The sequence below is a fragment of the Mauremys mutica genome, chromosome 5, assembly GCF_020497125.1.
Source record: "Mauremys mutica isolate MM-2020 ecotype Southern chromosome 5, ASM2049712v1, whole genome shotgun sequence".
NCBI lineage: Eukaryota > Metazoa > Chordata > Testudines > Geoemydidae > Mauremys > Mauremys mutica.
This window is the reverse complement of record NC_059076.1, coordinates 2,357,244-2,371,726: the sequence shown is the minus strand read 5'-3', so window position 1 is coordinate 2,371,726 and position 14,483 is coordinate 2,357,244. Positions and strand designations below refer to the sequence as shown.

General features: G+C 49.3%; 1 protein-coding gene across 5 annotated transcripts; it reads left to right on the top strand.

Annotated features, from left to right (window-relative positions):
- The first annotated feature begins 831 nt into the window (after positions 1-831).
- LOC123370685 lies at positions 832-4,644 on the top strand. 5 transcript variants are annotated; one of them, XR_006579506.1, is made up of 3 exons: positions 866-2,600; positions 2,774-3,144; positions 3,264-4,641. XR_006579506.1 is itself a non-coding variant. In XM_045017396.1 (2 exons), exons 1-2 carry the CDS (start codon positions 1,235-1,237, stop codon positions 2,858-2,860), a joined length of 963 nt encoding a protein of 320 aa, XP_044873331.1. In that variant the 5' UTR covers positions 832-1,234; the 3' UTR covers positions 2,861-4,644. The 5 variants fall into 5 exon arrangements, 3 of the variants coding, with proteins under 3 accessions (XP_044873331.1, XP_044873329.1, XP_044873330.1); XM_045017396.1 differs by having other exon boundaries at positions 832-2,110; positions 2,774-4,644; XM_045017394.1 differs by lacking the exon at positions 2,774-3,144 and having other exon boundaries at positions 847-2,167; positions 3,264-4,644.
- Positions 4,645-14,483: the final 9,839 nt, after the last annotated feature.

The following is a 14,483-nucleotide window of genomic DNA, read 5'->3' as shown; positions in this document are numbered from 1 at the left end:
TAATAATCTAACTCAGTTGCCATAGGAACAAAAACCATGACAACCAAATACACAACAGTACCCCCTCCCCGCCCTTTTAATAGTTACGCAAACGGCCAGTTGGTGGAGGCAGAAGCCTCCAAAAACCTCACGTACATAGTACCCTGAACTTTTCAACTAGCTTTTTTTTCTGCCAAAAAGCTGAAAAAATCTTGCTTCAAGCCAGTTTTCCCTGACCAGATAAGGGTTTCACGGGGTCCGGTAACTACCAATGAAGTGTTAACACAGCATGGTCTTTGTCTAAATGTGTATAAAAAGATCTGTAAACCTTGTGTCAGGCAGAGTCTTCTGTATCTATTACAGAGCTCTCCTTTCTTCTGCAGAATAAAGCATTTTTCCTTATCCCTGTCAGGCTGTTATTGGCTCTCAGCTAGGCAGACCCGATATTTTGGTAACAGTTTCTGGCGACTCCAGACGGGACTCTCCTCCCTCGGACATTGGACTCCGGACGGCTGCGCCGAACTGGGAATGGCGCCAACGGGGTGTTTAGCGCCTCTTTCTCTGCTTCACCGTGGCCCCTGGGGTTCATGTTCCGATAAGGTGAGCCCTAATAGGATAAGGAAACACGTTCTTGTTCTGGTTCTGTTCTGTTTAACCGGTTACTGTTCTTTTTCTGCTCTGTTCATTTGGGCGTTAGGTGTGTGGGCGGAACTGAAGTTCTCGTTCGTAATTCCCCAGAGTGGAAGCCATGTGTGCGATGAAGCTCTGAGGTTGTATTGAGATCCTTCTGTCCTGTCCCCTGTAACGGACAGTGTAATAGAAGTAGGAAAGCCTGGATTAGACCGTAATTCCCACTGATCTCTGAGTAATTCTCTTTTCAGGTTGAGTGTCAGCAGACAAATGGGTGGGTCTCTGGATAAACCCTCTAAGGATAGCCCTTTGGATTATATGTTAAGTAAATGGCCTTTACCTGGTGTTCAGAAAGGTATATCAAGGAAGCACTTTGTACAACTTTGCACCCAGGACTGGCCAACCCTGGGGACTGCATGGCCCGAATTTGTCTCCTTTGATATTCCGACTTATTTAACTCCTTTACACCTGATATTAGAGAATCAAGCGCCTGGTCAAATGGACTATTGGTTTTTGTGGGACGATGAGGCTCATCGTCGTTTAAAGAAGATAAAAATCCAGACCCCTCTATTCCCGAAAGCTTCTGCCCCAAGTGAAGCCGATTGTTGGGAAGATACCCTCCCCCATGTATTGTCCTAGACCGCGGCCACCCTCGGCAGAAATATCACAGGTTGTGGCGGACCAGGTTTCCTTGTCTACGGGGCCCAAGACAGTGGCCCCCCCACCGAAGACTGAGGCAACCACAATTCAAGTTAATGAATCAACTAGTGGAGCGACGGGTAGTGGGTACACCTCTGTTCTGTCTACCGCCATTAGTCCGTCTCGTACGAGACAGGGAGTAGTCTATGGGGAGGATGCGGTTAAAACCCAGGCACCCCTTCGGACCATCCCGGTACCCACTACGGATGGAGAGGGTGTAGACCATTATGTACATGTCCCTTTTACTACAGCAGATCTTATGAACTGGCAAAACACTATGCCTCGCCTCAGAGATGACCCTGACGTCGTTCACAGGCGATTCTGTGCTATTTTTCAATCTCATAATCCTGATTGGCAAGACGTGGGCCAACTTTTAGATTGCCTACTGCGCACGGAGGAGAAAGAGCGGGTCCTAAGGGGGGCCCGGGAGGCAGCAGAGGCTGCCGGTGACGGACGTGATTTGATAGCTCTCACTAACCCTACCCAATGGAATCCGAATAATTCAACCCACCAGGCAAACTTAAAGAAATTCTTAACTCATGTTTTGACAGGTGTAAAACAAGCAGGAGAAAGAACTCTAGATTGGCCAAAAGTCCATAATACTGTGCAGGGGAAAGAAGAACACCCTTCTGACTTTTATGAGAGACTTTGTAAAGCATTTTGTACTTTTACTAATATAGATCCCAAGGCTGCGGACACACAGTCCACGGTCAGGCTTGTTTTTATCTCTCAGTCAGCTCCGGACATTAAGCAGCGGTTGCAGCAGCTCGAAGGCGCTGAGGGAAAATCCCTGGAGGAACTGGTAAGTGTAGCCACCCGTGTGTATCACACAAGAGATAAAATTCAAGAGACCAAACAGGTGAGAATGCTAGCAGCCCTTGTGAACGCGGGGAGCAAAAGACAAGGAGGGAGGTGGGGACCCCCGAAGTGGCAACCGAAGGCAGATCGTGGGGGGCCCCAAGCCGTGCAAATGATGTATGCCATTACTGTAAGCAACTTGGTCACTGGAGGAGAGAGTGCCCAAACCGACGTACCGGACGACAGCCCCGACCTCGATATCAGATAGAAGTGGAAAGAACAGACGCTGTCAATAGTGAGGAATGATGGCGACCCGGGGGTCCACTTGTTACCTACTCAAATGACTTTACCACTTATGTTTGTTCCTCCACAGACCCCCAGGTCTGTTTAACTCTGGGAGAACCACTTATTCTTGTCTTTTGGACTCGGGGGCTGCCCTTTCCACTGTTATTGCCAAGCCAAAGGAAGGAAACCTCACAGATAAAAGCATTCCGGTAATGGGTATAGGCGGAAAGCCATTTGAGTGTTCTGTATTGCAGGAGGAGCCTCCCATGCATTTTTGTTAGCTCCTGACAGCCCAGTTAATCTTCTAGGCAGAGACTTGCTGTGTAAATTACGCGCTCAGATTTTCTTTTCAGCTGATAAAATCATTCTTCGATTGCCTCAGAATCAACTCCCCCAGCTATGTGCCGCATTAACCCAGGCTACCGAGGACCCGATCCTGCCTGTGAGCCCGATGAACCTGCCTGAATGACTCAGACGAGAGGTACACGCCTCCCTATGGGGCATTTCCAAAACAAACCTTGGCACTCTCTGGACAGAGCCTGTGCAAATAACCCTGACATTCCTCGAATCAGACAATATCCCATCCCCCAAGAAGCTCTGCTTGGCCTCCGGAATCTTATCAACACATTCCTACGGTTGGGAGTGCTTATTCATACTTCATCCCCTTTCAACACTCCCATTCTGCCTGTTAGAAAACCTGACCTGGATCCAGAATGAAAACCGGTATACAGATTTGTGCAGGACTTGCGTGCAGTGAGTAAAGTTGTTCAGGCTAGACACAATGTGGTACCTAATCCTCACACAATTCTGACTGCCATTCCAGCAGGTACTGCTTGTTATTCAGTAATAGATCTGTGTAATGCCTTTTTCAGTATTCCTCTAGATCAAGACAGCTGGGATATCTTCGCATTTACATGGACGGACCCAGAGACCGGGAGAGCAGAACAACTGACCTGGACTCGGCTACCACAGGGATATGTTCGAGTGTGAGAGCGTAACACTTGGATTCATTACACCCGAGTCAAGCTAGCCCCTAGGCCGGGGCCAGAAGCAGACGACTCCGGACCTCGAGGGAGCCCCGCCAGCTCTTCCCACCGCGACCCGGAAGAGCCTGAAGCAGACGATACCTGGAAGGCTGAACCTCTCGAGGGACTAAAGCTCCTGTTCCGACGGAATAAGCCCTGAGACTTTTACTGACTATGAATTTCTGGGCGGTGAGACAATGGTTACTTGCTTTCAGTTTGCCCTTTGTACATGCCAACCCCCACCCAGCGGTTGAATCCTTGCAGCAACTGGCCCAGAAGTGGCTTTGCAAAATAGACGTGTGTTAGATGCCATGAAAGCTCAAATGGGGGGGGGGGGCTTGTGCTCGCATTGGAGAAAAACGTTGCTTTTATGTTAATTACTCTGGCTTAATTGAAAAGGATTTACAAGCTATTAAGAATGCTGCTGTTGTATTTCACGCTGTATCTCTTGATCACACCTTTAGTTTTGAGGACCTCCTCCCAGACCTTGGGTCTTGGTTCACTGGCCTTTTCCGTACAATTATTAAATGGATTGTTTTCTGTCTATTCTTCCTATGTGTTAGTTGGATAATGATTCACTGTGCAAAATGTCTGTGTAATACTGTAACCAAACACTCTGCTCTCTGTAAGACAACCCAATACCTGTCTCTTCAGCTTGATCGTAAGTTACGTAACAGGCCTGACAATCTGAGCTTATCAGGCCCGAAGGGGGGACTGTGAAATCTATTTGGTACCCCCTCCCTGCCCTTTTAATAGTTATGCAAACGGCCAGCAGGTGGAGGCAGAAGCCTCCAAAAACCTCACGTACACAGTATCCTGAACTTTCAAACTAGCTTTTTTTTCTACCACAAAGCAGAAAAAATCTTGCTCCAAGCCAGTTTTCCCTGACCAGATAACGGTTTCACGGGGTCCGGTAACCACCAATGAAGTGTTAACACGGCATGGTCTTTGTCTAAATGTGTATAAAAGATCTGTAAACCTTGTGTCAGGCAGAGTCTTCTGTATCTATTACAGAGCTCTCCTTTCTTCTGCAGAATAAAGAATTTTTCCTTATCCCTGTCAGGCTGTTATTGGCTCTCAGCTAGGCAGACCCGATATTTCGGTAACAATGTCGATGTATATCTAGCCCCATAGAAAAACATCCGTCTATCTAGTGTCTACCTGTCTACCTACTTTTCCATAACTAAGCCAGGAGCTAGGCTATTTATAAGAAGTCAATTAAAACCACAAACTAGGAATAAACTCTGATTACGTTCAAGAACCCGCATTCTTGTTGAAATCAGTAAGATTATGTTCACACTGGTTCACTGTATATTAACTGAGGAGATATGAATGAAGAGCAAAGTTAAGCAGCGGGAGCTGAATTAAAACTATGGGTGAAACCCTCCTGCCTGCTCTGGCTTCTTGCACAGCCTAAAACTGGAGTTCTGCAGTGGGGAAGCAGAGGCAGCAAGTGAGTTTGCAAAAGCTTCCCTCTCCAAAAGAAAGGACCCTAATGAATACTAAGTAAAACATCTCCCTCTCTCTGCCGTGCTCACATGCAGTATCTTATCATCCTGTACAACCTACGGCTACAAATCTCTCTAATTTACCACGAGTGAATGGAGAGAGTGGGAGGACCAGCCTGTCCTTCTCAGAAGATAGTTCGTTAGCAGAGTCATAAAGCAGCTTCCTAGAGAATACCCACGGATCTCCACCTAAAGGGCCACAATGACTTGCAGGTCAAACAGCATCAAGAAAGATGGTTCCCTTGGAAGCTAGGTGAGTCCAGATGTTCCTGTTCCTTCTCCCGCCTCAAACTAAGAAGAAAACTCAACTATGCAAGAGAGATTTCATTCCCTTATCGGTGTGTATCCACCCCGAACCCATGAGACCTTCCATGGGGGCAGAGAATGGTGCTCTGAGGAAGCCCATTCCATACTGTATTGTCTTTATTAACACTCTTCTCTCTCCAGGGCTGTCGACTGGGAATATTTCACCAGCACAAAACTTACTCTGGGACATTTTAAATGAAAATGTTTGATATTCAAATAAATGAAACACATTTTTAGAAAAAAAAGAAAAAAACCCTCCATGAAACAAGATTCTGTGAAACCAAGGGGTAATTTTAAACAGACTATTTTCATCTTGATTTGCACAGCGTATGACACCTTTTAACTCAGTACAGCACAATGGACCAGACACTCGGTTGGTATAAATCACCGTAGCTCTGCTGATGCTGATGGATCTGTGACAACTGACGCCAGGTGATGATCTATCCTGATATTCCCAAACTCTGACATGCAGCGTTCAGGATAGTTTAGGCAGTTGGTCCCATTTTACTGCAAGTTATTTTCTGAGAAAAAATGAAGACAACATTTTGGGGTCAAATGTTTCAGCACTTTGAGGACAGCAAAGCAATCTTTTCTCTTGGTGGACAGAATGGATTTTGAAGCTTTCCTCAGGTTTTAGAACTGAAAGAAAAAGAGACCACTCACACCTTAGTCTTTGCCCTGTAATGTTAAAACTTGTTGCAAGACAGATCTCTCGTTCTTGAACTCAAACGGATTGTGTAAGGGGTAATTGGAGGTGGGGTTTATTTGTTCTGCCAACACGAGAGGACAGAATTCATAGAATAGCAGAGTTGGAAGGGAACTCAGGAGGTCTCTAGTCCAACCTCCTGCTCAAAGCAGGACCCATCCCCAGACAGAATTTGACCTCCATTCTCTAGATAGCCTCCTCAAAGATTGAACTCACAAGACTATGTTTAGCAGGCCAAGGCTCAAACCACTGAACTAGCTCTCCTGAATCTCAGGTCAGGCACAAGCGGAGTGAGTGTGTCGTTAAAATACCAGTTGTGTCTCCCGGCAGCATATGGTCTTCAAATATTGTTCAAGTTCTTAAACATGTTGATGCTTCTCTTTGTCTTTCCCTCTGTTTTATGCAGTTCATGTATCTGAGAATCCCCCCTAGCAAGAAGCACGTCCAATCACAAATACACTTAGAGGAGCACGGCAAGATTTTAATCAATCTCTGCCAGGATTAGAGCTCTGAAGACGGTTTCTTTCAGAGCAGCAGGACTAGACGTCTGGATGTCGCACAGCCAAAGGGCAATGAGCATTCTGCTGCTCAGCGCTGAGCGAGAAGGAACATTTGCAGCAGCAGCATGAGGGGGTCCAGGAGTCCAGTAAAAAGTCAGGAAATGCACCTGCACGTGCCTGTCGGATTCAGATCTTGATTGGGTGCTGTCAAGGGCCCTCAGCAAAGAGCCTGTCATGTCACATGCCATTTATCTGAGCCCTGGCGGGATCCTTATCAGGCAGGATAACGAGGGTGACGCTGCAGCTGGGAACAGGGAAGATCCTGCCAATGTCCCTAAATGCCAGGATGTGACCTCACATCAGATCAGGAGGACCAGTTTGGAGATGATAGAAGTGAAAACTCTGGAGAGGGGGATGTGCCTGGCCAGAGACTGGAAGTCCAGGTGGTTACTGCAACTCTCTAACACCTCCCTCCCATTGTTTTCTAGAAAAATTGTCCTTTCAACACTGAGGATTTTGTAGGTTATGGCCAAATAATTGACTGTCCTGGATATTATGCCCTGCATTGCTGTGTGTGTGTGTGTGTCTGTGGGGTAGTGCAGACGCCACAACATTTCCATGGCCTCCTCTCCCTTCCCCTCCCCTCCACCAGCCTCTGCTGGGCACAATCCCAGGTGGATGCAGAGCACTGGGGGGAAAGGTTTGGGAAAAGCCAGCTTTGCTGTTTATCCAAGAGTTCAGAGTATGGGCTGTAGGGCTTGTGCTGAAACACACGGTCTTTATCAAGTTCAAAACTAGAAATCAGTGCCCCTCTGTCAGTTTCACCGCAGGCAGGCAGGTGGGGGTGGAGGGGTTCAAACACGGCTTGGATCAATGCTCTCCGTCCTAGCTCAGGCTTTGGTTGGTTTCCTTCATTTCTCCCCCAGTCCTGATAGCTTATTCTGGGAAGTTTCTCAGGCAGCAGGAATTCTCCATGGTCTTTCAGGAGAACTGGGAGTGCAAACCTGCTCGGGCCTCCATAATAGCCAGGTCCCTACCAAATTCAGGGCTCACTTTGACTAATTGACAAACCCTCTGGCCTTGAAATTGACCAACGTCACCATTTCAGATGTTTCCACCTGATATTTCCTGCTATTGTAACCATGGGGGTCCCGACCAAACTGGGAGAATGGGGGAGTTCAGAGGTTGTTGTGGGGCGGGGGGTCACAGCATTGTCACCCTCACTTGTGTGCTGCCTTCAGACCTGGGCTCCAAGGGCAGCAGCCAGCAACCTTTCTGAAGCTAGAGGAGGTTCCCAGATGTGCAGGTAGGTCCCTGATGTTGGGAGCACCTCCACTCCTACCTATTACTTGGGAACACCTCGGCTCTTACCATTTTCGGGGCATCCAGAGAAATGGACCCCTGAGCCCCAGAAGGAACTGCAAGGGAAGCCCAGAGCTCTCACTTCAGATGCCAGGCAGAAGCCCCGAGCCCAGGCACCCAGAGTGCCGGCAGGAGTTGGGAAGGGCATGAAAGTCCTGAGCCCAGTGCCCCAGCACTGGCTGCAGCCACAGGGGGCCAGAAGCTCTGAGTCCGGGCACCCAGAAACGTGACTGGAGCAGAAACTGCCAAGGCCAAAGCCCTGAGCCCAACACCAGGCTGATGCAGCACACTCACTTCTGCATTGCCTCTGCAGGTGCGTCTGATATCCCCACGGAGAGGAAGTCCTGTCCCCAGCTGGGCAGAGAAACAGCTAGGAGGCCCCTACTGGGTTCTCCTGGCTGGGGGGTCCAGCAGGACGGGGAGATTGGATTTCACAGGGCAGGGCGAATTCGATCTAGCCAAAAAAGGCACAACAAGAACCAAGAGCTGCCAGCTGAAGCCAGAGAAATTCCAATGAGACGTAGGCACACATTTTTGACAGTGAGTGAAACTAGCCACTGGAACAAATTACCCAGGGGAGAGGTGGAGTCTCTGTTTTCTGGTGTCCTCACGTCACAACTACCTGTCATTCTGGAAGGTGCCTTTTAGTGACTTACAAGCAATTGGGCTTCATATGTGTCTGTTACAGCTCCATTTTGTTTCTTAAAGCTGTCCCCTTACTCCATTTTGTTCTTGTTTTCCTCCTGTGGCCGCCCCTCCCTGGCTGTTAAGTTGTTTACCAGGGCCTCTGCCCTTCTCAAAGGGATGGCCCCTTAAGTTGTCTATCCAGAGCCATTGCCCTTCTCAAAGGGATGGCCACTTGTGCTAAGTGGGACCACTGCCCTGTTCAAAGGGTTAGTCCTGTTATCACCTTGTTAAAACCTGGGCTTGGTGTAGGGTGGGCACTGTCCAGAGCTGCGAGACCTATTGTGTTTTTAGGATCCTGGGCATGAGTCATACCTCTGGGCTCAGGGCTCATCCAGACATGCCTCGGTGGCTGCCTGCAGTTTTCCCCTGCCTGCTCTCCTCCCTGTAAGAGGGGGAGCCAATCAGAGTTACTGGCAGGAAGCTGCCAGGGTTTGCCTATAAAAACAGACATTTTTTGAACAGACTTCAGAAAGGTTCTTGCATTGCTGCCTGGTCTGATCAACCAGGGGTTCTGGGGGTCCTTTCTCCGCTCTCGTTTTATTTTTGAGCATACCCCCATTTTTGAACCCCCCCCATGAAGAACGAATTGCTGCCTGAGAGATCTCCTGATTATCAAGACTGTACCGAGCCTTCTGATGTTCTTGCTGCTTCTGCCTCTGCTGCTGCCTTGGGGGATGGTAAGAATCCCTCTGTGAAACTTTCTATACTTTTATTTTATTATTTTAGCTGCTGGCTCTGTCTCCCCAGTACACAGGCTCAAGCTAAACCTTGGTCTGTGTCTTAAAACCTCTCTTACATCCTCCCCCCGTCCTGGCTGCTGGTTCTGTTTCCCCAACAGACAGACCCAAGCTAACTCCTTGGTCTGTATCTGTAATCTGTTTCTAGTTGTGCAGTGCCTTTGCTGTTAGAAATAAGCCTGCTTGCAGCCATCCCACTGCTGCAGTCACCCCCCCCCCGCCCCTTTGGAGCTGTGTCCTGGACACACACCACTCAGCCCTCTGAAACTATCCTTAGCATAAGGTGCACCCATTAAGTTAGGTTTAGCATTATACTTTGTAAGTTAGGCTTAGAGAATTGTTGGATTGTGTTTTAATTTGTGTAGTCTTGGTTAAGTTAGCTCATAGATAAGATTTTGCTGTGTTCTGTATAATTGTAATTGTCTGTCTTCCCACTGCAAACACCCCCGCCCCCAGCTTCTCTGTGTCTTTCTACCTTGTTACACTCTCTCTGCTGCTTAAGCTTGCAGCCTGTTTGTTCTGTCTCACTAAGTTTAAATCTCTAGCATAAAACCCCATTGGTTACTTTCTTCCTCTCTGATACCCCTCACATTCTACATTTACACCACTGTGACACATTTTTACCTAAAATTGTTTGTTATTTAACACATTTTATCCATAACTGTTAGTTGGTTATATGCTGCTGTGACACACCTTTTTACATAGAAATCGCTAGCTACCTGTTACATTTATACCTCAGTGTTAACTGATTACCCACTGTATTGTATCCTACTGTGTTGTACCCCACTATTAAAATCCCCTTACTGTTCACCAAAAAGAAACCCCTCCCCAATTGTCTACCTTAACAACCCCATACCCCTCACTATTGAATTTTCCCTGTTTTTGTATTTTTTTAATAAAGTTTATTTTGCACCCCACCCGTGTGGTAATTGCTCCCCAAGATCCCATATACCTGCTGGCAGGGACATGGCATCACGAACAGGATCTTGGGGTAACAATTACTGCCATCCCTGTCCCTGGAAAGAGGCCAAGACCTCTGGGACAGAGGAAGATCAGACCAACCACCTGCAGTACCACTTGCTGCAAAGTAAGCAAGAGCCTGAAACCCTAGAGTGGGTCTTCACGATTGGCAATGGCCAGAGCTCCCACCTGGGGCTCACTGATGTGGGGTGCCTCTTGACCCGCCACCCCACACTCAGGGCCAGCCTTGCTGATTCCAGGCTCCGGCCAGTCTGCACTAAGGCAGGAGAGCCAGCCGCAGATTCAGATCCCACCCGCCTCTGGAGAGAGGTGGGAAGGGTCATGAAAGCCTGCGGGGGGGGGCCCCATCTAAGCTCACCCCTGAACCTCGAATTTTGCAGGGGTCCCCCACCCACCAGATATTAACAGAACTGGTGCAGAAGCTGGATGAAATTTGAAAGCCCAAGAAACTGTGGCATGACATGTATAAGCCCCAAAAGGTAGCCACAGTTACCTATGAGATCCTGGCTCAGGCCCTTGATAAACTTACTGTTTTCCATGGGGCCCTAATGACCTCGGCCAAGGAGGCCACTAGCCAGCCTAGCCAGGAGGGACCACCACTGATCCCTAGCCTGCCCAGTCCCAATAAATCCCCTGAAAAACCACCCCCATATGCCCACCCAGAGGCCTCATCTCCCCTCAAGAAAACCCCACTATACCCAGCCCTACCTTCAGCCCCTCTAGAGGCCCAAGCCCATGAACCTGCACCCACTGTCACCTCTGGTGAAGCCCTGCCGGTATCCATCAGTCGTATAAAGATTGATGACCAGGGCAACACCACACAGGTGACAGAACTCCGGCCCCGCTCCAAAGCAGAGATGAAGGAGTTCATCTCAGACACCGCTAGGGGGGCCAATGAGCCACCACTACTGTGGCTAGGCCGCCTGGCTCTGGAACATGGACAGGAGTTAGTGGATAGGGAAGAGGGCATAGTATTAGCCAGGACCAGTAGCTGGTCCAGGGGTCTCTCAGGGAGCCTGGTGATATCTAACACTGCATGGCCCCTGACTGCCTCAGCCCTGGCCTTCCTCCATTTACAGCACTCCCTTCAAGGGATCCAAGTCCCCAGAGAGAGCATCAAGGACATCCCTTCCCTGAGATGTGCCATCGCAGGGGGGTCCATCATGCTGTGCTCCCCTACACAACACCCTCTCGGACTTACTCAGGCCCAGATTAACCAGGTCAATGCCTTCAGGCATGTTATTGACCCCACCGAGATACCCATAGCCGAAGCTGCCATTGACTTAGCCATGGATAGCAGTACCACCCCTGACACTGGGGCAGTTCTGTGGCTAAGGGGGTACGCTAGGCGCCCCATTGGGTGACTCTATGAAGCCCTCGAGAAAATAAGATGGCCCTCAGCCCAAGCTCTACCCATCAGTCCACCCCCACCACACGCCAGTCCACCCCCACCACATACCAGTACACAACCCAGGTCCCAGTACTCACAGCATTCATTTACAGAACGCAAAATCTTTGGGTTCTTATTGTACAAGGGCCTCACTAAGGAGGTTGTACATAAACTCAATAGTGAGCAGCAAAGAGCCTTGGCCATATCTCTGGGATGGGAAGAGCGCCCAGAACCTTCCCAGCCAAAAAACGGATAGCGGCTGGGTGCTTGGCGGCGGCCAGCACCCAGCCAGGGGACCCCTGTCACTATTATCCCCTAGTTTTTGACAAGGGTCTTGTCATCCCCTTTTTGCTGGACATGGGGGCACAGGTGTCCATTGTACCCCCTCACGTCCCTCACACTCCCACAGGACACACCATTTATGTGCAAGGCCTCAATAGCACAGAGCCCCACTCAGAAGTAAAGGTACATACACACATAAACCACACACCAATAACATTTCGGGCCCTAGTGGGACCCATGCCACTCCTTGGGGTTCAGGAGCTACGGCATTTTAAACTGGCCAAAGCCATGCTCGATGCACTACCAGTCACCCTATCGGGTGCCAGTGCCCCCCACCAGCCTGAACTGCTCAACTCCACACCCTGGAAATACAGACCCATACTCACAGCCCCAGAAGGTCAACCACACATTGCCCAGCTCATAGAGACACTGCTTAAAGATAATAAGATTCAGCGTGTGTCAGCGAGCAAATACTTGTCCAGTGCATGGGGAATCCCAAAACCACACAAAACCAATGAGTATAGGACGGTTATAGATTATCGCACTGCTAACAAACACATACGGTCAGTAGCATTCGCTGCCAGATGGGATATCCCCACTATAGAACGCATCCTACTGGATGACACTAACCAATGGGCCTGTACAATAGACCTAAAAGATATGTTTCATCAAATCCCCCTCTATGACCCCAAGGGACTGTTAAACTTCGCTTACCAGGGAGCCCAGTATCAATGGCAAGCGTGTTCCCAAGGGTACAAAAACTCACCTGCCTGTGCCAGCGAGGCCCTAACCCGCACATTAGAAAAGGTACCATCCCACCCCAACGTCCATGTCGTCTACTATGTGGACGATATTCTCATAACTGGTCCCACACCGACCGAAGTACAAAAGGTCACTGAACAGGTGCAGGACGCTTTATCCACCGAAGGGTGGAACCTCAGTCTGCCTAAAAGTGTCCTCACTGCTACCTCTACCTTTCAGTTCCTAGGTTTTGCTGTGGAGAAGGGACGGCTGTGCCACTTAACCTATCACCCACTCACCAATTCTTTCCCCCTGGGGGTAGCCCCCCCCAGGTGTGAGGTGCAGCATATGTTGGGCATAGTCAATTACCACAGGCAGTTTCTTCCTGCTGCTTTGCTGCCACGCCTGTCCACTCTGCAACAGTATGCCAGGAATGTTAAAATCCCCTGGACACTGGAGGCCGAACAGGCGGTGTCCTCCCTGGCTGCCTGGTTGGGCTCTGGGCCCACCTTGGCTCGATGGAACCCCACCAACCCCGTCGAAATTACTCTAACCACGGGAACCTTGGAACTCAGCCAGTGTGGGTCTCTATTCCCAATGCCCAGGGAATCTGCACTCCACTAGCAGCCACCATCATCACACCTGGCTGGTTCCCTAAAACCTATCATATTCAAATAGATGGATGTGGGGGCTCTCCAGTTTATTGCACTGACTGTCGCATGTATGATTACCTGCCCTGTGGGCGGGTGGCGTATGTGTGCAGTCGGTGCAAGGAGCTCCTGGCCCTCAGAGACCATGTACGGACTTTGGAGGCCAGGGTGGCGGAACTGGAGGAGCTGAGAGAGACAGAGAGGTATGTTGATGAGGCTTTCCGGGACACTGTAGAATTGTCCCACCTCCGCTTAGACAGCTCCTGTGCTGTTGAGGAGGAAGAAGGGCCCAGGGAAGTAGAGCAGTCAATGGGAGCAGAGGGAAACCTTCCCGTAGTTGGGACCCTCCTTCCAGATGGTGCTGGGGTTGCCTCTCGCACTGAGGTTGCCTCTCCGGGGGAGGGAACTCCAGTTTCTAGGAAAAGGCAGGTGTTAGTAATGGGAGATTCGATTATTAGAAATGTAGATAGCTGGGTCTGTGATGACCGGGAGAACCGTATGGTGACTTGCCTGCCTGGTGCGAAGGTTGCGGATCTCTCGAGGCATCTAGATAGACTTATGTGTAGTGCTGGGGAGGAGCCGGTGGTCGTGGTACATGTAGGTACCAATGACATAGGGAAGGGTAGGAGAGATGTCCCAGAAGCCAAATTTAGGCTGCTAGGGAAGAGACTGAAATCCAGGACCTCTATGGTGGCATTTTCAGAAATGCTCCCAGTTCCACGCGCAGGGCCAGGTAGGCAGGCAGAGCTTCAGAGTCTCAATGCGTGGATGAGACGATGGTGTAAAGAGGAGGGGTTCACGTTCATTAGGAACTGGGGAAACTTCTGGGATGGGAGGAGCCTATACAGGAGAGATGGGCTCCACCTAAACCAAAGTGGAACCAGACTGCTGGCACTAAACATTAAAAAGGTTGTAGAGCAGTTTTTAAACTAGGAGATGGGGGAAAGCCGACTGCTGCAGAGGAGCATGTGGATCGGACACAGACTTCTCTTAGGGGAGAGTCTGATGATAGAGAATCTCCAGGTTATAGTCAGGAGCAGAGGAATGAGAAGTATAATGTAAGGGCCGGATCAGATGATAAACAGTCACATAAAAAAGAATCTGGCACATCAGAAAAAGGCGGGTTAATAAACAGGGACAAGTTTTTAAAGTACTTGTACACAAATGCCAGAAGTCTAAATAATAAGATGGGTGAACTAGAGTGCTTGTGATAAAGG